General features: G+C 44.2%; 1 protein-coding gene and 1 long non-coding RNA gene across 4 annotated transcripts in view; one reads left to right on the top strand and one right to left on the bottom strand.

Moving 5' to 3' along the window:
- LOC132527093 (uncharacterized) overlaps positions 1 to 25486 on the bottom strand; it is an 84744-nt gene that overhangs the window by 5514 nt on the left and 53744 nt on the right. The window lies entirely within an intron of this gene.
- The window catches only part of LARS2 (leucyl-tRNA synthetase 2, mitochondrial), a 271915-nt gene that overhangs the window by 223186 nt on the left and 23243 nt on the right, over positions 1 to 25486 (top strand). For all 3 annotated transcript variants that reach the window (XM_060162179.1, XM_060162177.1, XM_060162178.1), the window contains 4 exons: positions 1751 to 2034; positions 5791 to 5889; positions 8901 to 9038; positions 23843 to 23943. In XM_060162179.1, the coding sequence (XP_060018162.1) occupies positions 1751 to 2034; positions 5791 to 5889; positions 8901 to 9038; positions 23843 to 23943 (622 nt within the window). The remainder of the gene's footprint in view (positions 1 to 1750; positions 2035 to 5790; positions 5890 to 8900; positions 9039 to 23842; positions 23944 to 25486) is intronic.

Raw genomic sequence — 25486 nt, 5'->3', positions numbered from 1 at the left:
GATGATCCTGATTCCGTTAGACCTGAAGATCCAGGTTTTTCAGGTTTGGGACTACCTGGCTATAGGATATCATGTATATAAAAAATAAGGGAATAGCCAGGTTTTTTTCCCTGTGTAAGGAGTGGCAATGTTTTCTGACCTCATGTTTGTGCCTTCACTTCATAAATTATATCCCCAGACATGAGTTATGTTTTAAGATACTGAACCTTAAACCCTTCTTAAGACTGTGTGTGAGCAGGTTTCTTAGATGTAGAGCAGAGCCAAGCCAAGGTGCCAGAAAGGAGACCCGGATAACCCTCTGCAGGGTGAGAAAGAGGACAGTCATGGCCAAAATTAGTCTTATGAATTAGCCAGAAAAATGCCCCCTCCTTAGTATAGGACTGAGCATTAATTACGCTCCCTGGCTTCTTTCAAATAGCTTCAGGTGGTCTGTTGAATCTTCTGGTGGCCCTAGACTGAATATCTAGACTGGAGGAATTCTTTCAGTGGATGGAAGGAAAATGGATGGTGAAAGCCTCCATGAGCTTCTGGGATGTGAAAACAGTAATGCATTGAGAAGATAGACTTTCAAGAGAGCTTGTGATCACCTGCACCATAATTACATGATAGTGGGAGTGTAGGACAAAGAAAGTGCTCTCCCAGAGTGTAAGTGGTTCCTTGGTAGAGAGCTCGGTCTTCAGGACATTTCAGACGCTTAATGGAGAAGGCTGCTTTTGATAAACATAGCTGTACTTTCCTATTCTTTATGCCCCGTGGCTGTAAGCTCATTGAGGTTAGGGGCAGATCAGATTTATCTTTGTGCTCCCAACGCCTAGCACAAGCCTGGCACCTAGTAGGTTTGCGGTACACCTGCACCGAACCAATTCCAAGGTTCCCACGATCCCCTCGTTGGCAAGCCATGCTGGCCCGATTCTTATCATTAGTTTGGTTCTCTCAAAAGTGTCCGGTGGGGCTTCCCTGGTGGCGCAGTGGTTGAGAGTCTGCCTGCCGATGCAGGGGACACGGGTTCGTGTCCCGGTCCGGGAAGATCCCACATGCTGTGGAGCGGCTGGGCCCGTGAGCCATGGCTGCTGAGCCTGCGCGTCCGGAGCCTGTGCTCCACAACGGGAGAGGCCACAGCAATGAGAAATGAGAGGCCCGCGTACCGCCAAAAAAATAAAAAGTGTCCGGTGAACAGAGAATTCCTCTTTTCTGCTATGAGTGTCCTGCCCTGCTGTCTCTCACATGGGAGCATTTAAATACAAAAGGGGTGGTCCTTCAAGCTGAGGCCTCAGTTTGTTCCCCTGCTTGCCCGAATTCCTTCGGCTCTAGGATAATATGGAACTTTTCTTTTCTGGCCACCCCTGTCTCAAGAGGGGAGCAGTCATTAAAATAAATGTGCAGTTTTTTACTGGCAGCTGAATGCTGATATTTGCCTCTCTCTGTAGGTGCCACAGGGCTCTGGTGATAAGGAGAGCCCCAAACCAGAGCCCACAGTACTCTCAGGGGCCCCCCAAAAAGTGTTAATTTCTTTAACATCAGAAGAAAAAAGTGAACTCTTAAGGTCAAAAATTATATTCATCTTTATTCACCACTGTCATAAAATATAAGTTTTAATACTGTAAGGAGGAAGGTGCCCACAAAGGCAACAGAGAGTCACAATGTGGCCCTGCACAGACCACACAAAAAATGGCAATCCAGGGTGGTGGCATCAGGGTGGCAGCTCATTCTCACCAAGGGAGGAACGCGATCTCTCTCCTTCCCCTCTCAGTTCACAGGTATGAACCGGCCGGATGCATTTCTAGCCCTGACTCAGAAAGCCCGGAGGAAGAGAGTGGGCGGAGAGGTGACAAGTGATAAACTGAAGGACTGGCTGATCTCTCGGCAGCGGTACTGGGGCACGCCCATCCCCATGGTCCACTGCCCGGCCTGCGGTCTTGTGCCCGTGCCTCTGGAGGACTTGCCTGTGACCTTGCCCAGCATCACCTCTTTCACTGGCAAGGGAGGCTCCCCACTGGCCTCGGCTTCGGAGTGGGTGAATTGCTCCTGCCCTAGGTAAGAAACCACGTTCCCCAGCTGTGACCATGTCTGGTCCCAGACTTCCACTTGGCTGGAAAGAATAACATAGGTCTTAGGTCTTTTGCTATCTTTGAGAGAAGGGGCTGGAATCTGGGGCCCAGCCCCTGTGATGAGCGCCCCGTCCTCTCTTCTGAGCCGGTAGAAGCAGCAATGTCAATTCATATCTTTCCCAGAAACAGCTGATCCAACTGATGGAAAAGCTACACATTTTCATGATAGCTTTGGAAGAGACCACTTTCCTCCATTTTATATTCCAAAGAGCTTCTCAGAGATGAGAGAAAATGCCTTACCGTTTTCCCACATAGTGACTGTGATAACAGTGGGGATTTTATCACAAGTAGCAGAGTAGTAGTAGCTACGAGGACAAGTATGCTCAGGGGGTCTCATTCTTTAATATACTGAAACATACCATATCTCATTTCTTCTCATTTTGACAGTAGGATTATGTTTTCCTGTTAATTCACTGGCATGTCTCACATGTGATTTTTATGATACCATTCCAGCTGATTAAACAAATAACAGATACCAAGCTGTAATATTTCCCTTCTTCCTTCTATGGAAAAGCCATTTTTCTCTGCCTTATAGATCATGATGGGGTTGTTTTAAAATAACTTAGTCCTCTTCTTAGCATCTCTAGGTCAGTAATTAGGTAACCATGTAGTGCAAGTGCATGGCTCAGAATGGGGAGTCAGACAGTAATGGCTTCAAGTCCTGGCCCTGCCTCTTCCCTAGCCGTGTGGTCTTGGGAAAGTCACTTAACCTCTCTGAGCTGTGATTCCCTTATCGGGAGCTAAAATAACCCCCTTGAAGGGATTTCAGAAGACGAGAATTAATGCATGTAACACTGCAGAGTGACACCTAGCAGACACTCTGTAACTGGAAATGTTAGTGCCATCCTGCCCAGGCCTGCCAACAGTCCGCCCAGGTCCTCACCCAGGCGGTTCTGAGGTTTGAGATGGGGCTTGCAGTCAGGAACATAGGAAGCTCTGGGCCATTTTAGGGTATCACCCTCTTTGTTGATAAGCAGTGACAAAGGGTTTCCCTGCCGGAGACAGCAGCAGCCTTCAGCCCGCCAGTTGTGGCAGCCCAGGGCCTTGGTGGTGGGGATAAGTTTTCCTACCTTGGCTGTAGTTTCCTGGAGGGCAGAGCCCAGGGCTTGGTCTTGGTCAAGTCTCCCTGATGATTCTAATGAGCACGCAGGGCTGAGAGCCACTGAGCCCATGTGGCCAAGCAGGACAGCATGGTGGTAAGGACCACAGGCATGAGTCCAGCAAAGGTGGATTCCTTACCCTTGAGCTCTAAGACCTTGAGCAGATTTCTTAACCTCGCGGAACTCTGGTTACTCAACTGCAAAATGGGGACGTGAGTAGTGTCTACCTCATAATCCCCAGGGTTACTAGGGACTAAATGGGATAATGCCCATGAAGCATTTGGCTTAGTGTCTGCCACCCAGTGTTAGTATTATTACTCTTGGAGCTAATAATGGTAATAACGTTGTCACCATTACCATCATCTGTCCATCCCACTTACCAAGTAGCCTCTTCCATGTAATCCAGCTTTTAGTGTCAGCAGGAAAACATGTTGGTTGTCTTCAAGTCCAGCATGACCTTTCAAAAGAAAATCAGCATGGCAAGTTTTAGTCAGATATTAGTCCTATTATCAGTTGAATCCTACATTTTCTTCCTAACTTGTGTGGGTGCCCTAATGGTGAGGAAGAAGAAGTAACAGTTACCTTCTAATTATTTCCCCAAATAGTATGTGTTCTGGTTGATTGCCTTCCAAATAAAAAGACCTGGATTTTATTTATTTAATTTTTAAATTATTTTATTATTTTTTGCGGGCGGCGCGTTGGGTCTTTGTTGTTGCATGCGGGCTTTCTCTAGTTGCAGTGCGTGAAGGCTACTCTTCGTTGTGGTGCACAGGCTTCTCATTGCGGTGGCTTCTCCTATTGCGGAGTATGGGCTCTAGGCGTGTGGGCTTCAGTAGTTGTGGCTCACAGGCTCTAGAGCTCAGGCTCAGTAGTTGCGGCGCATGGACTTAGTTCCTCCGCGGCATGTGGGATACCGCCGGACCAGGGCTCAAACCCATGTTCCCTGCTTTGGCGGGCGGTTTCTTAAGCACTGCACCACCAGGGAAGTCCCCTGGCTTTCATTTAGAGATGCACTGTAGGAAACAGGACTAGGATTCCCTTGGGGCTCTCTCCGATAAGCTCCTACCCCAGGGACCACCACTCTTCCCAGTGGGAGGCCCCCTGACTGAAATGCGGAGGCCCCTGGGAGCCCAGAGCCCTGCCAGATCTGGGCTCCTGTGCTCTCTGCTGAGCCACTTCCATTTAATAAGCAGAAGATGGGGAGTGGCTGTTTCCTCCAATAATATTCGGAAAGCCAGTATGAACTGTATCACAGATGCAACATATAAAGGCACCCCTTCTTTTATTTTTAAATTAAAAACAGACTGAAGCCCTTGCATGCTAAATTAGCAGAGGATTCATCAGTTCCTCCTGGGGTTCCTCATCCCCCTCCTCAAATTCTCCAAGAACCCCCGAGGACCCATACTGCCAAAAGGGCAGCATTTGGAGAGGTGGTTGGTCCCACTTCATGCCTCAGAAGGGAGAGCCTGGAGTCTGAGCCATGTTCTCCTGCTGTGGCTTCTCACGGCCACAAAGGGTCCCTGCTAATAGCTGTCGGTAGCTGGCTCACCCCATCCCCTGCTGTTCCATGCCTCTGGGGGGTCTTCAAGGAAGCCAAGCACCCTCCTTGGCCAGGCTTGGCTCAGGGTACTCTCTCTTGGCTTCCCAGAAGTTGTGGCTTTTGGCTTCAGTCCCACAGGGCCATCACCCTACCAACATGTTTCAAAATTGGTTCAGCAGTTAGGTGTTTGTGGAACCTTAGTCCTCCCCAGGCATCTGCATGCCTAGGATGAGGATTGCTTTTTCTTTTCAACCCTTTACACACCAGGCATCTCACTTCATTCACTTTCTTGAACAGTGGGGCTATCTTCACCCTTCTATAAGGAAGCTTCCTTTAGGCAGCGGTGTGTTGGTAAGTGTGTACTAAATAGCTCTCTGGAGGGGAGCTTCTGATTTGTAGTGTTAGCCCATTTCTGTGGTATAGGTACTTCCACCAAGGGCTAATTTCAGACTACCAACTTGGCATCATTTGTCCCAGAGTTGGGAAGCGATCCCAACAGTTAGTCCTCACAAGCTGGTATGAGGCGGCTCCAGCACGCCTCTGCCTTTGGGCTCCCAAGGTGATTTATCTTCCTAAGGTCACCTCTTGTGGGTTTCTGCTCCCCTTACCCAAGAGACAGAGATAGAAAAAAACCCCAAGTTCATTTTTCAGCACAGTATCTCACTACATTTGGTTTTCAGCTTTTCTTCATAAACTGATTTGCCTCATAAGGCTGAAGGCAGTCTTGATATGCCTAAAAGAGAAGTGAATGCAGTAAAGAGACAAGATTCCTGTTAGATATTCTACCATGTTAAATTCAGAGAAGTACAGAATAGGGCTTTTAATTGTTGAAGATTTAAATGTTTATTTTGTAAGTTTCTTTAAAACATCATGTACTCTGCAGTACAAAGAGAGTCCACACTGTGAATTATCTTTTCATGATGGAGCATTGTTCTTATGACATTTTAAATTCATAATGATTGTCATAGCTTTCTCAAAAGCTGGTGGAAAATGCATTAATATTTAGAAAGAAACCAATCGATGAACTTCATTTATTTCTTAGGTGCAAGGGAGCAGCCACGAGAGAGACAGATACGATGGATACCTTTGTTGATTCTGCTTGGTACTACTTCAGATATACCGACCCTCAGAATACTCAGAGGTAAAGAAAGCCCTGCTGAATTCTTGAGCATGTGTCAGTCTGGGTCTTCCAAGAAGCAAACACCAAGATGGAATTCGATGGGCAAGAGATTTATGGGGGCAAGTTCCTCTAGGGAATAGGGAGGTGAGGGAGCAGGAGTTGGCAGGGCGAGCCCTTGACCGTGATGCTGGTCTGACACCTGTGAAAGGAGAGGGCGGAGGTAGGAGGATGGCGTAGGAAGAGCCTCAGACCGCAGTGCAGCTTGAGAAAGTCTCGAGCAGGCTGACGGGAAGCCTCAAGCAAAGCTTGTCCATTAGAGAGTCTCAAGTCAGGAGGAAACGCCTGCTGTGGTCCGCTCCCTATAGGAGGGCATGGATTGTGTGAACACCCAGTGGCTCCAAAGACAGAAGAGCTAGAAGCTGTTGATCAATTGTGCTCTTTGAAACAGGCTCTTGTAGGGAGTGTGTTCGATTATTAAATTAGATTCTTCACAGCCAAGTAAGTCCCAGGTACAAGAAAAATGAAAAGCAGAAAAAGGAAGGAAGTGCTAATACCCTCGTTGGCCCTGTGGTGAACTGCATTTATGCAGTTGTAAAGGTGTAATGTTACTTACTTAACTGAAAATAATGATGTAACTATTCAGGGAGGATAGGAGGGTAGGGAGTGTGAGAGAGCTGAGAAGCATGACTTCTTAGCACATACAGTGCTAGATAATCTCCAAAATTGACAAACGAACAAAGAACATAAACATTTTTTAATAATTGCCAGAAAACACATCTGAAAGAATTAGAAGTGGCTAAGTGACAGATGAGGGGTGGGAGGGAGGTTAGTGAAGGAATGGGGCTGGAGACCACTGTTTTAATTATAAAGCTTTTGGTACTATTTGATTTTTTTCAGCTATGTGCATGTGCTTCTTTGACAAAAATAAATAAATAAGGGAAAGAGAGCAGTAGGTAGATAGGTAAAGAAGGAAATGAGAACAAAAGAAAACTGGTACAGAGCACAGGAAAACCACAGACACTGTGCTTCAAAGACCTTGCCAGCTTGCTCTTGTCCATGGGAGAACAATTATACTGAAACCCCATAGTCCACGTATGAAAATGCCCCCATTTTCTTCGTTGGTTGTAAGATAATATATTTCCAGGGAGACAGGCGCTCCTGCCTGCCCTGCAGTCCTGCGGATCTGTGATTTGAGTCGAGGCTGTGCAGAATGAGCAGGATCCGGAGTAAATAGCAGCCGACAGAGGCAAGAAAGGATACAGGGCGACTGCTGTGGCTGGGAACCACCAGGGCAGCCCCGGCTAACCCACAGAGGGGCCCCTCTTCTGGGTCTTCCTTCTAGAAGGGGCTTTTGGTGACTTCCAGTTAGGAAGAGCTGCCTTAGAATGCAAGGGAAATCAGGCTCTCCACCTCTCAGAATGCTTCAAGGGAAAACCTTCTTACAGATGAGACTCCAATTTAATGATGGGACCCTTAGCTGGTGAGAGGTATGTCCCGAGACCTTCACAGCCCCCAGTTTGGGAATACCACGTATCATATCATTTCCTTTGTAAAATGCTGCTGTTTATTTCCATGCTGGCTTGCATTCTCACTAGGTGGTTTCCAGGAAAGATCATAGATCCCAGCTATAGCTACCTTCAACATCTCACTGCTCAATTTATTTCAAACTTACTTTCAGGCCGAGTACCATTCTTGACTTCCCTTGCTTTTCTGTCACCTGCATGAGCAGTTAGATTTCTCTGGGGAAGCATTTTTCACGAGGAAACATTATTTAAAATTTTATCAGAATTCTGGCATAGTAACTGGAGGAGAGAAAAACAAGCTGCCTTAAGGCAAACACATGGTGTTTGGCCAGGCCCACCTGCTGAGCGCCAGGGAAAAAAGTACCTTGAGGTGTGGGGAAGAGAATTCACATATATGTGAAACCATGGAGTGTATACACACACACACACACACACAGAGTGTACACACACACGGAGTGTACACACACACAGTGTACACATACACACACACACAGAAAATAAAGTGAGTGGCATTTCTTTTCCTCCCTAGCATCCATTAGGACTAGGGAATGATGCCTCCAGTGAGGAAGCCTTTCTTTTAGGACCTCTCTTGACTAAAAAGTATACTAAAAAGTATACTAAAAAGTATCTATTAGGTGACAGAACTAGGCTGTTTCATGTTAATTACTCCAAGTATGCTCAGTGCATTCAGGAAGCATATGCAGGCTCTTGCTGACTATCTGCATTTTGAGGCTGCTCTAAAAATAAGATTGAATTTCTGTTTTATTTATTTATTTATTTTTTGGTTTATAAAATGTAATGTTACGTTACTCTGCTGTTACATAGGGCATAACATTTTCACAAGGCATTTTTGGGACTACAGTTGATGATTATTAGCAACATACAATAGTGGTCCAACTCTCTAACAATCACCAGACAAACTGGACACCCTCTCACATGTGCACAAATCTGCATGGAAAAGTACTAATTTTAGACTTGGACTTGTGTACTTTATTTCCCCTTTCTAGTGTATTAAGAAATGACATGCATGTCATTTCTTAATGCACTAGAAAGGCAAATGAATTTCTGTCTTAAAATGAACTTTTAGTGTCTGCATGAGAGTCTCCATTGTATGTGCCATATTGCCCTCTGTTGGTAAGAACTCAAAAATCTTGATTGTCTATAGTAATAAAAATTAAAGTAAATCCAGATAGTCAAATATGCATTGTACAGAAATACCCTTTTTGCTGGTATGTTTTCCTTTTGTCCTCATTATATATGAAAATCACATTTGTTAAAATATGTCAATAATGGCTTCTGAAACAGTTTTTATAAATTTCATAAATTAACACTGCTCTGACATTTTTCTCCTTTGTTATATAAGCTTCTCTCATTATATTTTAATAAGAAAATCACTGTTTTTCTCTGACATAATTTATTTCAGGGAATATGCAAATTATGATTGGTCTAATTTATGCAATTGTGACAAAGCAGGGTTTTTTTATAAATGACCATCTCTCTTCCTCCCAGCCCTTTCAGCACAGCGTTGGCAGATTACTGGATGCCTGTGGATTTGTACATTGGAGGGAAAGAACATGCTGTCATGCACTTGTTCTATGCAAGATTCTTTAGTCATTTTTGCCATGATCAAAAAATGGTCAAGCACAGGTGAGCATTTATACTGCTTGGCAAAAGAATTCAGTTCCTTGAACAGCAACTGAAGGCAGGTGTTGGTTCTTCTGAAGCAAGGTAAATATATGTGGCAGAAGAACTCTGTTTTTTAAGCATACTTTAGAGGTCATTGTCAGCCTTAACCACTGGAAGTCCATTTATGTTGCTTAGTCAGTTCTAGCCCGTGGTGTTTGCCTGCTTGCATAGGATCTTCCCTTCAGCTTTTCTCTGTTGAACTGAGTTAAGTAGTTGAGATTTTCGCTTGTGAGGCAGAGAAGAGCGGTTCATAATGTCACACAGCTTTTTATAGCTTCTCATGTGAGGTCATGTTTATCATATGGTCCCTTGGTGTAAGCTATGTTTCCAAGCTTGACTGAATCCTGTCTCAATATGTCATTCTGATAAAATGGATTAAAAACTAGGGATCACATTGTAAATCCATTGATAAATTCTTTTCTTGTTGGACTATAATATATTCCCCATCATGTTCAGAAAGATGTGTGTGTGTGCTTTTTTCCCATGAAATGTATCATATATATGTATATATAATATATATATATTATATAATATGTATTTAATGTATTATACAATTTAAAAAGTAAAATGAACATCCATGCACCCCCTCCTCAGATTAGGATATAGAGTATTACAGGTCCTTAGATTACCCAGGGGGCCCTCACTAATCAGATCATCCTCCTTCCTACACCACCCACCCCTCCCCCGTACAATCCCTATCCTGAATCTTGAATTATCATTTTCTTGCTTTTCTTAAATGTATTACTTCTTTATATATATATATATTTTTAATTAATTATTTATTTATTTATTTTTGGCTGTGTTGGGTCTTCGTTTCTGTGCGAGGGCTTTCTCTAGTTGTGGCGAGCAGGGGCCACTCTTCATCGCGGTGCGCGGGCCTCTCACTATCGTGGCCTCTCTTGTTGCAGAGCACAGGCTCCAGACGCGCAGGCTCAGTAGTTGTGGCTCACGGGTCTAGTTGCTCCGCGGCATGTGGGATCTTCCCAGACCAGGGCTCAAACCCGTGTCCCCTGCATTAGCAGGCAGATTCTCAACCACTGCGCCACCAGGGAAGCCCATACTTCTTTATATATTTTTAAACAGTATGTGTTGTTTAGTTTTCTGTGTTTGAACTTTGTATAAGTAGAATCATATTTCATGTATTCTCTCTTGCTTCTCTTGCTCAGCATTTTTGGGGATTCATCCATGTTCCTGCATGGAGTTATGTTTCATTCGTGATTCACTGCTATCTGGTATTCCATTACATGGAATGGAATTTCTAATACAGAGCTCAGTTTATGTCTATACCACCATTAATGGTCCTTGGGCTGTTTTGTGCAATTAAGAACAAAACTGCCGTAAGCATCCCGGTACGTTTCCTGACATACGCGTGTTAACAGTTCTCTAGGATGTGTACCTGGAGTAGGATTAGGGTAACCACATGTTCAGCTTCACTAAGAAATGCCAGACCGTTTTCCAAGTTGGTTATATAAACCTACACTGGCACCAACAGAGGTGAGGGTCCTATCACTCAAGATCTTCATCATTACAACATATAGTACAGCCATCCCTGTGTATCTGCGGGGGATGGGTTCCAGGACCCACCACAGATACCAAAATCTGTAGATGCACAATTCTCATAGTCTGCCCTCCTTATCCATGGGTTCCACATCCTTGGATTCAACCAACCTTGGATCATAATCACAGAGGGTTGACTGTATTATCTAACTTTTAAAATTTTGTCAAACTTGTGGTTATATAATGGATCACTTTGTGAGTTAAATTTGAATTTAAAGACACTGCTTACTTAATGAAGTTTAGCATATTTTTATTATGTTTATGGACTTCTGTGTTTCCTCTTCTGTTAAATCCCTATTTGTGTCCTTTCCCCTTATTTCTTCTGCGTTGTCTTTTATCAATTGTAGGAGTTCTATAAATATTCTGGATGCTAATCCTTTATCAGCTATATGTATTGCAATATTTTTTCCCGGTTTTCGGCTTGTCTTATTTTTATGGTGTCTTTTGATGAACAGAAACTTTTTTTTTCTTTAATGATTGTTGTGCTCTTTATTTTTTTTTCATGTCACACATGGATTTCATGTATCTTTTTATATCTTTATTGGAGTATAACTACTTTACAATGTTGTTAGTTTCTTCTGTACAACAAAGTGAATCAGCTATATGTATACATATATCCCCGTATGCCCTCCCTCTTGAGCCTCCCTCCCACCCTCCCTATCCCACCCCTCTAGGCCGTCACAGAGCATCGAGCTGATTTCCCTGTGCTATGCAGCAGTTTCCCACTAGCCATGCGTTTTACATTTGGTAGTGTATATATGACAGTGCTATTCTCTCACTTCATCCCAGCTCCCCCCCACCCCCCACCCCGTGGTCCTCAAGTCTGTTCTCTACATCTGTGTCTTTATTCGTGCCCTGCCACTAATGATGAATAGAAACTCTTAATTTAATGTAGTACATTTTAATAATCTTTTCCTTTATGGCTATTGCTTTTAGTGTCTCAGTACCTTTAATGGAACAGTCCATCCATTTCCCCACTGATCTGCAGTGCCCTCTCCATTATAAATCCAGTTTTCATATATATGCAAGGGCCTATTTATAGGGTCTTTATTTTGTCCATTAGTCTATTTGTTTATTGACTATAATTGGACCTTTGTTCTTCCATATAAATTTCAGATTTAGCTTGTCAAATTCCACAGAGATTATCTATTGGGAGTTCAACTGTAATTGCATTGGATCAACATACTTACTAATATCTTTTCTCTCTTCCTACTTGCATCTCTGACTTTAACATCTGAAATCATTTCCCTTTTATCTGAAATACATACTCTCCCTTATATTGAAATATATCTCATGTTTTTTAGTGAAGGTCCATCTATTATTATTTATCTAAAAATACATTTATTTCAACCTCATTTCTTAGAGTTTGCCAGCTCAATAACACAGTTAAAACATTTTATGCACGTTTTATATCTTATCTGACTTTTTCACTTGTTTTTCATCAGGACAATGATTCAGGCTCTCTTGTCTTCCATACTGCCTGGAGCATAGTTCCTGGGATTTTTTTTCAGTTTTTGCTGTGTTTTGTTTTTATAATACAACAACCTTTAGAATATTTTTTAGTTGCAGAGAAGAAAAGGGGGGAAAAATCTGGTTATCTCCTTGTCCAGATAACTTCATGTTAACAATTTAAAAATTAAGTAATGAAAAAGTAATACATCTAAGGTTAAAATTTAAAAATGTAACAGCACAGAAAGTGAACATTGAAATCTCCCTCTCTGCATCCCACCCTCTACCCATCTCCTCAACCTGTTAAATTTCTTTTGATTTCCTCCAGAAAAATATTTTGCATATCTCCATATTTCTATTGATATACTCATTTTTAAATGTTACATATATATATATATATATATATGCCTTTTACATTTTTGATATAATATATCTCAGTGGTCGTTCTACATCAGCATTTACAATTTATGCATAGTATTCTGTCATATGGATATACCATAATTTATTTAAGCAGTCACCTAATTTTCTAATTGCTATTAAAAAAAAAAGTCCAATGATGCTCTTTATCTATATGCTTAGCAGGCATTTGGGATCATATCTGTAGGTTCAAGTCCTGACACTAGAGAATGCTGGGTCAAAGAATATGTATTTTTAAATTTTTGATCCTTAAAAAATATATTACTTTTAGAACCTCCGTAATGCAGACTAAAATCCAGTTTTATTAAAATGAAGTACCTTGAAAGCTCCGTCCCTTTTCACCCCATGCTCAGACCTGCTCCCTCATTCTGTGCATGCATACATGGATTAAAAGTCTACCGAAAGCTAATTTAGGATATAAATTAAATGCTTAAAATAATTTCTTCTCATTAGTCCCAGAGACCTTCATGTGTAAAAATTAACCCATCTGCATCAGAAGGACAGTAAACACATTAACAGTGTTAATCTTCAGAGAAATAAATTACAGTCATCCCTTGGTATCCATAGGGGATTAATCCCAGGACCCCCGAAGATACCAAAATCTGAGGATGCTCAAATCCTTCATACCAAACGGTGTAGTATTTGCATATAACTTACACTCATTCTCCTGAATGTTTTAAGTCATTTCTAGATAACTTATAATACCTAATACGGTGTAAATGCTATGTAAATAGTTGCCTGGGTGCACCAAATTCAAGTTTGCTTTTGGGAACTTTCTGGAATTTTTCTTTTCTTTGAATATTTTTGATCTACGGTTTGTTGAATCCACGAGTGTGGAACCCACAGATAAAGAGGGCTGACTGTCGTTAAAATGTTTGTAACTTGGATTATAGAATTTACCATTCTGCCTTGCATTTTCTCTATGGAAACTTCATTACCTCACTAGATAAAAATTACCCTGGAGGATGGAAACTGTGTTCTGTTACTATCACAGTCTCATGGACATTATATATTCTCAGTGAATATTTGTTTAAATAAGTTGAGGTTAACCCCTTGATATAAACAGATAAAAGTTTATGATGTTCAAAGGAAATGTTCTTCTTGGGATAAGGAGAGTTGGATAGAGCGAGGTTTAGTTCAAAGGCCAAATACAACATGAGAAATATTTCCTTCTCATGTAGGTCTAGAAACAAAGACCATAAATGGCTTCTGGCTCCTTAACAGTAGGGCACATTTCTCAGCTTTGGAACAATTATTTGTAGAAGTAATAAATGAGTAAATAAATTATTCAACGGCTCACTAATTTAAGGTGTAGGACAGGCCCTGGCTACTTTTCTGATTTCTTTACAGTGTTTTAAAACTATAGTCAAGGAGGAAAAATGTTTGTAGCATTCCGACATAATTTAAAATACAGTTTTGGATGTGACTTGTTTCTGTTCAGATAAATTTCTAATTTGCAAATCCTCAAGGGCCACCTGGTATGTGCCTTACCATCAACTTTAAGGGACAGCTGTATGGTATAAATGGAAATAGACCTAGGCAATATATTTTTTTAATTCTTCACAAGATGGTATGTTCTATTCCATGCCCTCCCACCCCCCAAAAAGAGGGAGATTTATTTTAAGTATTTAGAAGGCTGACTTTTTTGAGGAAGGTGCAGAAAGTCATCTTATTTCTGTTTCTCAGCACAGTTGTCAGAATTACTCCTGTTACATTACATCAGGGCAACAATAACCTCTGAAAACTATTTCTGAGTGTTACCTGTTTATCAGAGGTGTTTTGGTAAACCACTTGGCCTCAGATGAAATGAAAATCATCTACTTTCTGTGATGAGTAATTCAGAACTCTCTGATTAAACATTTTTTAAAGCCTCCAAACAATTTTATCAAGCTGGCCTAAGAGGAAATTTTGAAACCTGTCAACCTTATGTGTGTATTTCTCTCTGTTTATTAGCTATGTTTCCTGAAATGTATATAAATTGGAATTTCATGTCCATTTCTATATTCTTTTTGATTAGCGTTGTCATTTCAGAAGGGACTTGAGACTACAACTGTTCACTTTTGTTTTCATTTCTCAGCCACGTGGCCACTGTCTCAAGTAGTAGCTCTGGACTGGGAGTCCAAAAAAACCTCTGTCCCGAGATCACATGGGCCTGTAATTAGCGGTGTGGACAAGAGACCTAACCCCTTTGGTTCTCAGTGGCCTCATAGGTTAGGGATTCAGTCACCTCTGAGCCCTCTTTTCACTCTATGATTCTGGTTAAATGTCTTCAAATATCAATATAAAAGTAAAGGTTTATGTAGATTTAATAATCTTCCTAGTTCCTAAAAGAGCCCTGGCCCTTTCTTTCATCACTGGTACATTTAGGTCTGCAGTTTGAACTTTCAGAAGGTCTCTTTACCCTTTATAAGAAACTGGCCTCTGGGTTGGGTATGCCATCACATGGAACAGCGAGTGCCTTTATTTTGTGTCTGAAACACCAGGTTAATGATTAAGCTGGAATTGATGTCAACAGGAAATTTGCAAAAGGAGAAATACAAGTGACCAATAAACATACTATAAAATGTTTATCTCTCTAGCAGCAAAAGGAATGCAAAATAAACAGCAGTAAGGTACTGTTTTCCGTATAGCATCCCAATGAGAACAGCTCTCTCATATACTACAAGGCAATTGCGAACAGGCTTCATGAAAAGCATTTTGGCAGTATATAGTGAGAGCTTTAAAAATAGTCACACTTTTGGACACTATTTGCACTTCTAGAAATCTATCCTAAAGAAATAATCAGAAATGCAAACTTATACAGCAAAGTGTTCCTGTAAGTATTACTTCAAGTAGCTAAATACCCTGAACCTAACTGCCCCAAAATGCTGAGAAAGGGCAAAGTATACCCCATCTTAGGGAGGATTCTTGTACAAAGAATGTTGAATAACATGGAGAAATACATCTTAGTAATGAGAAGTGAAAAAAGCAAGATAGAAAATTGTAGATAGTTTGATTATCTCTGTCTTTATATGTACACACATACCAATACACATACACAAAGCAAGAGAAAAGACTAGAAAAAATTACGTCAGTGTGCTAACACTATTTTTCTCTGGATGATGAGCTTATTGATGATTTTATTATTTTTTAATGGATTTTTTCCAGATGTTATACAATGATTATGTAACTTTATAACAGAAAATAAAGCAAAGTCGTTTACAGTTTATATTCTGAAGCAGGGAAGTGCACTGGGCCTGCCAGTGTGAGTATGAGGTTGGCACCAGTCTTGGCTGCTTGTCACCAGGATGCTGGAAGGCACAGAGGGGCACGCTCGGTGGGGGTACGTGTCTCTGCTCATCTCCACTGAACTGGGGTCAGGAAGCCTTTTCTCCCCCTTTGTGAGAGACAGCTGTAACACGGAATATTGTCAGTTTTTGTTCTTGCTCTTTCATACAACTCAGACACTAAATTCCCTGAATCGACTTTCTCCCTGCAGTTCGCAAACAACAAAGAGCGGGGGGTGTCGGAAGCTGCTGCTCCCGTGCTAACAGCCACCTGCTGACCATTGAGAGCTCAGCAGGCCCCCATCCATGGTCCGGGGAACTTTTTCTGATCACACCAGAAATGGAGCTATTGGGAAAAGGCAAAGGAAGAGAAGAAAAGCCTTACTTGAGTCTCGCTAAGGCTTCCTTCCATGCCCCTGGCTAGCTGCTAGGAAATGGAAACCGTGATATTTTAAGATGAGCCATGTCTTGATACTTAGAAACGGGCTAATTATGTGAACATGACGGTCCTAGACTCAGGGCAGGGATGAAGAGCAAGGTGAACTTAGTCTGAAAAATCCCAGTTAGAAACTGTTTTCAGAGATCCATGGCTTTCTGTTTTCTTCTTTTCAGATCTGTAGTAGCCGCCTGACCAGGCAGGAGAGTGGGTAGCAGGCTCTCCAGGTCTTCTTAAGTAGGGAAATGTCATCTGCAGTGACTAGTTAGGGCTCTGATGGATCCTGAGATTCTTTTAGCCCATCTTGGTTAATGCATTCCTTTATGCAGTGAGTTTTACAAGGGTGCTTAAAATAGCCTATCTATGTTCTGAAATTCCTTGTTAATCCTAAGAATTAGTGACCTTCCTCCCTCCCTCCCTTCCTCACACCCCCCCTCCCTTGCTTCCTTCTTTCCTTCCTTGAACAAAGGTGCCTTTCAATGACCAGCAGGTATTCATTGTAATTTCTGAATTAGTGCAGTCCAAACTATCAAGGAAACTGAAGATTCCGTCCCTTTTCATCATTCTGATTGCATATAGCTGTGCTGTGGTACAAAAAAAGGTAATCCATCTCTAGGGGTGGTATTGAAGGAGTGACAAGAAAGCTGGCTCAGCAAAGAGCACAAATTTGTATTCATGAAAGTGAAACCATCTAGGCCTTCCTCAAGGCAGATGCCCTGCAGAACGCCTCTACCTTTAATGGCTTCAGAGTCAGAAGGGGTTTGTTGGTGGTTTACAGTTACAGACTTTTCACTTTCTTTTTCTTGTTTTTAATTTAATTTATTTTAAAAATCACAGAAGTCATGAATATGCATGTACCCTTAGCTTAAAACTTCCCGGGCTTCCCTGGTGGCGCAGTGGTTGAGAGTCCGCCTGCCGATGCAGGGGACACGGGTTCGTGCCCCGGTCCGGGAAGATCCCACATGCCATGCGGAGCGGCTGGGCCCGTGAGCCATGGCTGTTGAGCCTGTGCGTCTGAAAAAAAAAAAACTTCCCAATTTTGCTGTTCAGGGAGATGCTGCTTTGGGAAAGATCCCCGGTGTTCTCCTTACTTGCTGCCAGTAATGATAAATCCTTCCTTCTCTTGAAAAATAACTAGCTAACTAGCTAAATAAATAAGTAAATAAATATCGTAGAAGGACAAATGCATGTTTAAAAAAATTCAAACAAGATGAAAGTGCATTAATACTGTCCACCCCCCTGTTCCCCGGTTTGTGTATTTGTTGTCCAGTTTTCCCTTCAGAGGGAAGCTTGGAGGAGGGCTGTTGAGAAAGGCCCAGGAGCTAGAGTGGGTGGGAGCAGTGACCAGGGAGATGGTGGGCGGGTCCCTGGGAAATAGCTTGGCTGGACAGGTGTCCCCGGGCTCCTTCGGAGGGGTCTGGGACCCAGGTACATGGCCTGGTCATGTTGGTCCCTTGTGGGCACCAGCAGCATGACCCACCCAAAGTGGAGGAGGGTGCCACCTACAAGAGAAAGTGCCGTTTGCACTCCTGACCTTGCTGGAAACGCCTCCTTTTACCTTCAAATGGAGGAAAGTAGAAGCTTGGGTGCCCAGGCGTGGCCATCATCTTAACCCAGTGGAGAAGTTGTTCCCAGACTTTAAAAACATTCACTCTTCACTTTCTTCTAAAGCTCCCTGCTATACACAGTCATTATGATGCGTGAATAACTTGTTTGCTTATACAGGTTTGTTCCCAGGTACCATTTGTTGAATGAATGAATGAATGAACAAATGGAAAATGCATTAGTTACATTGTTATGAATCTGAGTAATGAACCTGGCAATGTGGTGTCATCTCTGCTCAAGCAGGACTAGACTCCAAGTCTAGCAGGGCCCTTGATGTCCCCTTGTCCCCCATTCCCATGTACCGTGCTTCTCTATATCACACTTCATGCCTCCTCATTGTGGTGGTGGCGATTTATGAGCATGTCTTGGGCTGCCCATTTTACTGTAAGCTCTGATTAATTTCAGAGGACTCTGTACCCAGTTGTCACTCAAATACAAATGTGACTCCTCTTTCTGGGCTAAACGACACCTGAGGATGGATGGAATAAGAACCAGCTTCCCAGAGCCCTTTGGCCCTGGAAGAGTGGAGGGAGAATCACTGGGGGGTGAGCAGGATTCCAGGACCTGGGAAGCGCCCCTCCCCACTGTGGAATTTCTCTCTCTCTCTCATTCCCTGCTGATCTTCCCAAGGGCTTGAAATAGAAAGAGTTTGAAATCTTTGAGTGTGCCTCTGTCTGCAAAAAGGTTCTGGCCCCACCTGGAAGCCATAGCGTCGAGTGCTCACTCTTCATCCCCTTTCTTCCTTCATCTCTTGTCCCCTCCACATTGTCCCCCCCCTGCTGCTGGCAGATTTATTTATTCATTCATTTCAAACCAGTTTCATTAATTGAGCATCTACTATGAACTGGGTGCTGGGAGGGGTCTTCACGGCTCCTCCTCTTCCTCCTCCTCCCTCTCAGGAGGAAGACAGGCAGCAATGCAACTCACCTGAATACACAGTGACATGTAGTATCTGCCCAATGCCGTCACAGGCACAACACTGGACACACCGAGGAAAGAGCAACTAATTCTGACCAGGAGGGCCTGAGATGCCTTCACAGTGGAGGTGGCATTTGAGTCAAGCCTGGAAGGGGGAGTAGAGTTTTGACAAATGGGCAGTTTTGATAGCACTTCAGGGAACAGTGTGTGAGTGAGGACATGGAAACGCATATGGGCAACATGTAGAAAGAGCAAAGGAAGCGAAAAGGGAGGGATAGAAGTCCGATGGCCAAGCCGGCAGTTTGGACTTGATGTGGCAGGAGTTGATCTTCAGATCTGACTGGACTCTCTGTTCCTCCTTCCCAGCTCTGAGGTGGTCAGGCATTGGTTTGGTTCAGTGATAGCAGACAGGCTGGCTCCCTGAGGGCAGTAATTGATTTGCCCACCATGACATCCCTAATGCCTGGCTCAGTGACGGAATCATAGTCAGCACTCAATAAATACCTGCCGAATAAATAAATGATAGATTTCACGGCGTAACTCTGCTTTCTGAGGACGTGATACCAAGAATTCTGAGCCTCGGCCTGAGTCCACCAGGAAGTGCTGCCATGGATCAGTGATGGGGCGGGAGGGGCACTGGGGCAGTCTTGCCATCCCTGCACTAGATGACACTTCCAGCCAGCCCTGCAGTGCTTCAGCCCTGGAAGAAGAAGGTAGCCCAGATGAGCCTCAGCTATCAAGTTGTGTTGTTGCTAACTTTTGGAAATTAAGATTTATTCGTTTAACTGGCAGGCCTTGTTTTGGGTGTGCTGCTGTGTGAGAAGGGTACGCCTGCCATTCTGGAGAAGGCCTCCAGTGTGGACACTCCCCTGAGATCCCTCATTCTGAAAGGCTTAGAAGTGGTTTTGAAACAGGCAGAACTGATCTATGGTGTTAGCAGCCAGGCTAGTGGTGCCCATGGTGGGGAGATGTTGCCTAGAAGTGGGAGGAGGGGGCCTTCAGAAAGTAGGTCGCGTTCTGATCTTTGACCTGGGTACTGGTTACACAGGTGTGTTTATGTTGTGAAAATTCCTCAAGTTTTACCCGTAGGAATTATATGCTTTTCAGTATGTGTGCTTTACCTCATTTAAAAGTTTACTTTTAAAAAAGAGAGAGTTGTGGGCTTCCCTGGTGGCACAGTGGTTGAGAGTCCGCCTGCCGATGCAGGGGACACGGGTTCGTGCCCCGGTCCGGGAAGATCCCACATGCTGCAGAGCAGCTGGGCCCGTGAGCCATGGCCGTTGAGCCTGTGCGTCCGGAGCCTGTGCTCCGCAACGGGAAAGGTCGCAACAGTGAGAGGCCCACATACCGCAAACAAAAACAAAAACAAAAAACAAAAGAAGAGAGAGTTGTAAAAGATGAGGTCTGAGGAGTGCAGCCTTAGGTGGAAAGGCTGGAGTTAGGGTCAAGATCCCAGCAGGTTGCAATTCTGTCCATTCCCAGAAGGGGGCAGCATTGTGCCACTTGATAACCTGCAAGACTGGAGAATAAGCTCCTTGTTTCTGACCCCGCCCCTTCTGGAGGCTTAATGCTACTGATTTTGATCATCCTACTGGTCTTTTATCTTTGGGATCCAGATTATTCCCTCCCTCCTTCCATCCCAAAGACATCTTTTTTCTTTCTCTTGAGAGTGACCAAAGCCATGTACTCAAAGTGAGAAAAGAGAGGAAAAACCTCAAAAACTGGTACAGGGACACTAGAGCCTAAGACGGTAACAGCAAATTCATCCTCCTGCCACTGAGCACAGCAGGGACAAGGTTGCAGTCTGTCTCTTTTGTGTTAGGCAGCGGCATGTAAAATTATTTGAGGAAGATTCTTGAAAGATAAGCTAGTGCTCAAAAACGTGCATCCTGGGCGTGTGAGAAATCAGTCCCGTCGAGCCACTGATGGCCACTGCGGGTTGGGGAGGCATCCCTTCTGTGTAGAACACTTGTGCAGTTTGCTTTGTAATCCGTCTCTTCATCTGCCCAATGAAATGTAGCCATACAATTTTCTCCTTCTGTTTTAAAACTGTGTTGTATTGTTTCTGTAATGAGGTTAAAATCCAGGTGCCACCTCAGATTGGATAGAAGGCAAAGATGGCTTCAGGAGCTGGCAGCCCCAAACATCCCGTGTCTTCCTCCTTCCATCCCGCCATCTGTCTGTTCATTCGCATTTGTTCATCCATCCATCCATGTTTTGAACATGTTTAAAGAGCATGTTGTCTGTTGAGTACAGTGCTAAGCGCTGGGGATAGAGGGAAGGACAAGAGAATGCTCCTTGCCACGGTGGGGGTAGGGCGGGGGGTGGACAGGTATTTATGTTGTAATCACAGGGCAACCTGGTCATGCTCTTCACGGCAGGGTGTGCTGGACGTGGCAGGGCACAAAGGAGGGTTTGGAGCTGCGTGAAGGGGACTGTGTACAGGGTACAGGGACAGCCACCGGAGAAGGGGATGACTGAGCTCAGTGGTAAAGGTTGGGTCCAGGTTTCCCCAGGAACCCAGGCTGAGGTGGGCATTCCTGCTGAATCCTAGGAAGCACGGCACATTCTGGGAATGGTCAAGTGTCCTTGTGACCTCTGTGAGGAGCAGGGGCATTTAGATGTGAGAGGAGAGGCCAGGAAGGTAGATGGGGCTGATGGTAGAGAACTGCATGCTTGGTCTGTGGGTACAATTCCCTGAGCTTCCTGAGGAAAATGCAGATCTGGGTCCTCGGGCATCAAAACCCCAACCTACCCTGGATACGGCTCATGTGGCCCGAGGACGCAAGGTTCCCGTGGAGTCTGTGCCAGTGTTCCTGAGAAACAGGGACCCCAGACACCATTGCTCCCCCTTCAAGGTGCTTCTGTATTAAAATGCATCATGAGATCCAAGTGCATTGTATTTTTAAATCATTTTTCATATCTTTCCATCACTCACATTTTCTGGGAATCTTGCTGGGATGTGGCACAAAAGGATGTCATTCTGCCAATGGTGACATTGCTGGCGGAATTTCTTGGAGGTGGAAGGAAGGCAGTTTTATGACTCAAAAGAGCTTATTATTAAGATAGATCTTAGAGCCGGAACAATGGGGTGACTATTTTTATGCGTATGCACATGTGGAATTTCTTCCAAATTAACACAGTACCATGCTGGATGGGCCCTGTGACACTGAATAATTTGAGGCTTCAAAAATACGTGTTACATTTCCATTTGATGTCAAATATATGGGTCTTTTCCACGTTGGAAAATACCCCCCCACACACACACATACCACCAAACTCACACACGCACACATGCATACATACACACGCTCATAACAAGATTTTAAAATACGAAGGGCAGGAGTCCTTTTTTTCTAGGTGACCTTCATCTTTTTCCCAGTAAGCCTCTTTGTTCCACTCTGTCCCTCTGAATCCACTAGAAAGTTTCCTTTACACTGCCTCTGTCCACACAGCTGCTGTGACAGGGGCTGCACAGTGTACAAATCAGAGGCCTGTCCAGAGGGTTCATCTACATGAGCCTCGAGGGTGAAATGAGATCCTGTTAAATTAACAAAGACAGCGCCCTCTACCTCCATCACTAGAGCTGGGTTTGTGGTCGGCTTGGCCTCTTTGAGGTTATTGGGTTTTTGAGCCTCTAAATAAAAGCCATTCCATGTAAGTGAGCTTGAAGCACCCGAGGGTTTGTACATCGATAGGCTCGTCATGCTGGGGGTGATATTGGTGGAAAACATCAATCTGTCCCCTCATTCAGACGTTCCTACCTTCTGCTTTGTAAGAGCGAAATACGGCACATGCTCTCAGCAGAGGTTTCCACAAATACTTTGAGTTTGGAATAGCTCTTGCTCACATGCTTCAAAACTGAGTAACAATTTCAAATCTGAGACAAAGTAATTTCAGTAGGAGGGTCAACCCCTTCTTGTCCTCTTAAGAGAAAACATCTATAGTTCATTATTCAGCCAGTAAGGGTGTGACTGAAACAGCTTTTTTTTTTTTTTTTTTGCGGTACGCGGGCCTCTCACTGCTGCGGCCCCTCCCATTGCGGAGCACAGGCTCAGCGGCCATGGCTCACGGGCCCAGCTGCTCCGTGGCATGTGGGATCTTCCCGGACCAGGGCACGAACCCACATCCCCTGCATCGGCAGGCGGACTCTCAACCACTGCGCCACCAGGGAAGCCCTAAAACAGATTTTTAAAAAAATAGGCACTATTAAAAAAAAAAATAGGCACTATAAATAAATTGTAAGCCACCCATATGTAAAATGCTCGATAGATGTTTAAAAATGAAATAGAGCTGGGGAATTCCGTGGCCGTCCACTGGTTAGGTCTCTGTGCTTTCACTGCTGGGGCCCCGGGTTCAATTCCTGGTTGCAGAAATAAGATCCTGAAAGCCGCTTGGAGCAGCCAAAAAAAAGGAAATAGATCTGTATGGACTGATAATAACTGCCTCATCAGAGGGGAATAGGCCTGGGAAGGCGGGGGCAGGGGTGTTTGAATTTGAAGAGAAAGGGCATATTCATATATAATTTGTACGATTTTAAAATTTTAAAAAGAATGTAAGCAGGCACTGTATAAAAGTTAAGGAAAGAGTAATCTTAACGAGCAAAACCCCAACATAAACCTGTCTACATCCTCCTGAGCCCTTCATTACTCCGGGCTCAGCATAACTGACATTTGTACAGACCTTTAAAATTTACAAGTATCTTCATGCAGTCATTTCATTTAATTCTCCCAACAACCCTTTGAGGCAGGTTTTTTAAATCCCCATTTTACAGAGGAGCAGACTGATGCTCAGAGTAAGTGACTTGTCTGGGCTCATAAAAGTCTCTGAGAAGCAGAACAGAGATTCAGATCCAGGCCTTCCAGATGTGAGGCCTGATGTTCTTTCCACTTTGCCACATTGGAAAGTAGTTAACTTCTTCTGATTTGACTTAATTTCCTTATCACTTATTTGTAAGGAGCCATTTGTTCAAGTTGGATTTACAAGTGGCATTGGTCAGCCAGTTTTCATGCAGGGCAGTTATCTCTGCTCATCAGCTGGTAAGGTTTGTACTGCTGTTTTCTGGATGCTTTGAATCCCTGCCCCACCAGTTTTCTTTTTTTGTTATCTTTCCTCAGAGAGCCTTTTCATAAACTGCTGGCCCAAGGCCTTGTCAAGGGGCAGACGTTCCGCCTACCATCTGGACAGTATCTACAGCGAGAGGAAGTAGATCTCACAGGTAAGAATGGCCCATCTAGTCCCATCCAGGTGCTCACAGAAAACCAAGCAGGCGAACGCTGCCAGGCCCTGGCTGGGCAGGAATCTAGGCGAGTGACCCTTTAGCCTCATGGTCTCAAAGCCTCAGCTGGCTCTGGGCTGGCGCCCTCTGAGGCTGAGGCTGGCTGCTCTCAGCCCCATCCCATCCAGCTCAAGTGTCAGTTCGGTTTCTGGAAGTGTTTTCTTTTGTGTATAGCATGGAGTCAACTCTGGCATCACCTCCTGTCCTAGCCTGTGTTTGACAGCCCATCTCGGGGACAGAGCCCCCAGACCCAAGAGACATTCTTGTAAGACTGGGGCATTCTCGGCACATCTCCCCACGTGGTCTAGAGGGGCATTTCAGAACGTCAGGGGCCACCGGTCTACTTGGGCCCCCTGGTGGAATTCCTCCCCCTGACCCCCTGGACTTCCCCTTCTCCCAGCTTTCCCGAGCCTTTTCCTACCACCCTGTGTTTTCACTCATCCTCAAAGATCTCTAGGTGGCATGATGAGGGTGTATCACGTGCACCCAGCATACAAATAAATGACGTGTCAGAAAATTGGGAGGTGGCTGTGAGAAACTCTGGCAGTTAAAATTAGAATAACTCATGCTTAATGGGTAAAATTAGGTAAACCCCACAACCCCTTAAACGGTCGGCAGGCTCCCAAGCCGAACACTAGAGAGAAGGTTTAGGTGGAAGCAGGCAATGGGATTACCTAGTTAAAGCAGTAATTCCTCAGGGTTTGGAAGGGTCACCATGGTCCTTGGGAGAAAAAGAAGCTGGAGAAGCAGAAATTGGCAGTGTTTCTCCAACACTTGCCAGAGGGAAAGGAGCTAAATCCAGGGGACACATAACTTTTAGCTGTTGGTGAAGGGTTGTCTGTGTCATGGGCAGGGCTGCTACGTATGACTGTGCAGTCTGTGCAATGTACAAAGGCAACCGACTGAGGGGGTGAGCAGGGCCCGAGATCCAGCTACTCACCCAGCTATACACCTCAGGGCCACATCTGCCAAGAGAGGGCACCTTTTTCTAACTTCTCAATTTCTCTGCCCAGAAAGATGCCTTTTTCCTAATTTTCACAACAGTTTTATAAAGGCTTGCTGCAGCCTGGACTGGGGTGTGGGGTAGAGGGGGCAGTGGTTCCCTGATCCTCACCACAGCTTGGATAAAACATCTTCCAGGACTTCAGTCTCCCTTTGCTCTGATGTCACGGGGTCAAGCATTGTTGTGAACATCTTTTCCCTTCCCACGCAGACTTGCCCCCAGGGGGAGAATATGGACGTGGATCAGCAAGGGCAGGCATCTTTCTACTTAGTGGGTGTGCCTCTCATGAAATATGGAGTTGGCTTGTAGTATATATGCTGGTCCCTTGGGGAGTGAGTTTGGTTGCTGTTAGAGGGAGTATTTAGCTGGAAGGAACAGAAATCCACGCAAAGGCAGGTTTCGCACAGGGATGTAGGGACATCGCCCAAACCCAGCCGCAGGAAGTACAACATGTAGGAAGCCGCCGGGCCACTCCTCTCT

The sequence above is a fragment of the Lagenorhynchus albirostris genome, chromosome 10, assembly GCF_949774975.1.
Source record: "Lagenorhynchus albirostris chromosome 10, mLagAlb1.1, whole genome shotgun sequence".
NCBI classification, from domain to species: Eukaryota; Metazoa; Chordata; class Mammalia; order Artiodactyla; family Delphinidae; genus Lagenorhynchus; species Lagenorhynchus albirostris.
The sequence above is the reverse complement of the archived record's forward strand: the minus strand, read 5'-3'. Positions and strand labels throughout refer to the sequence as shown.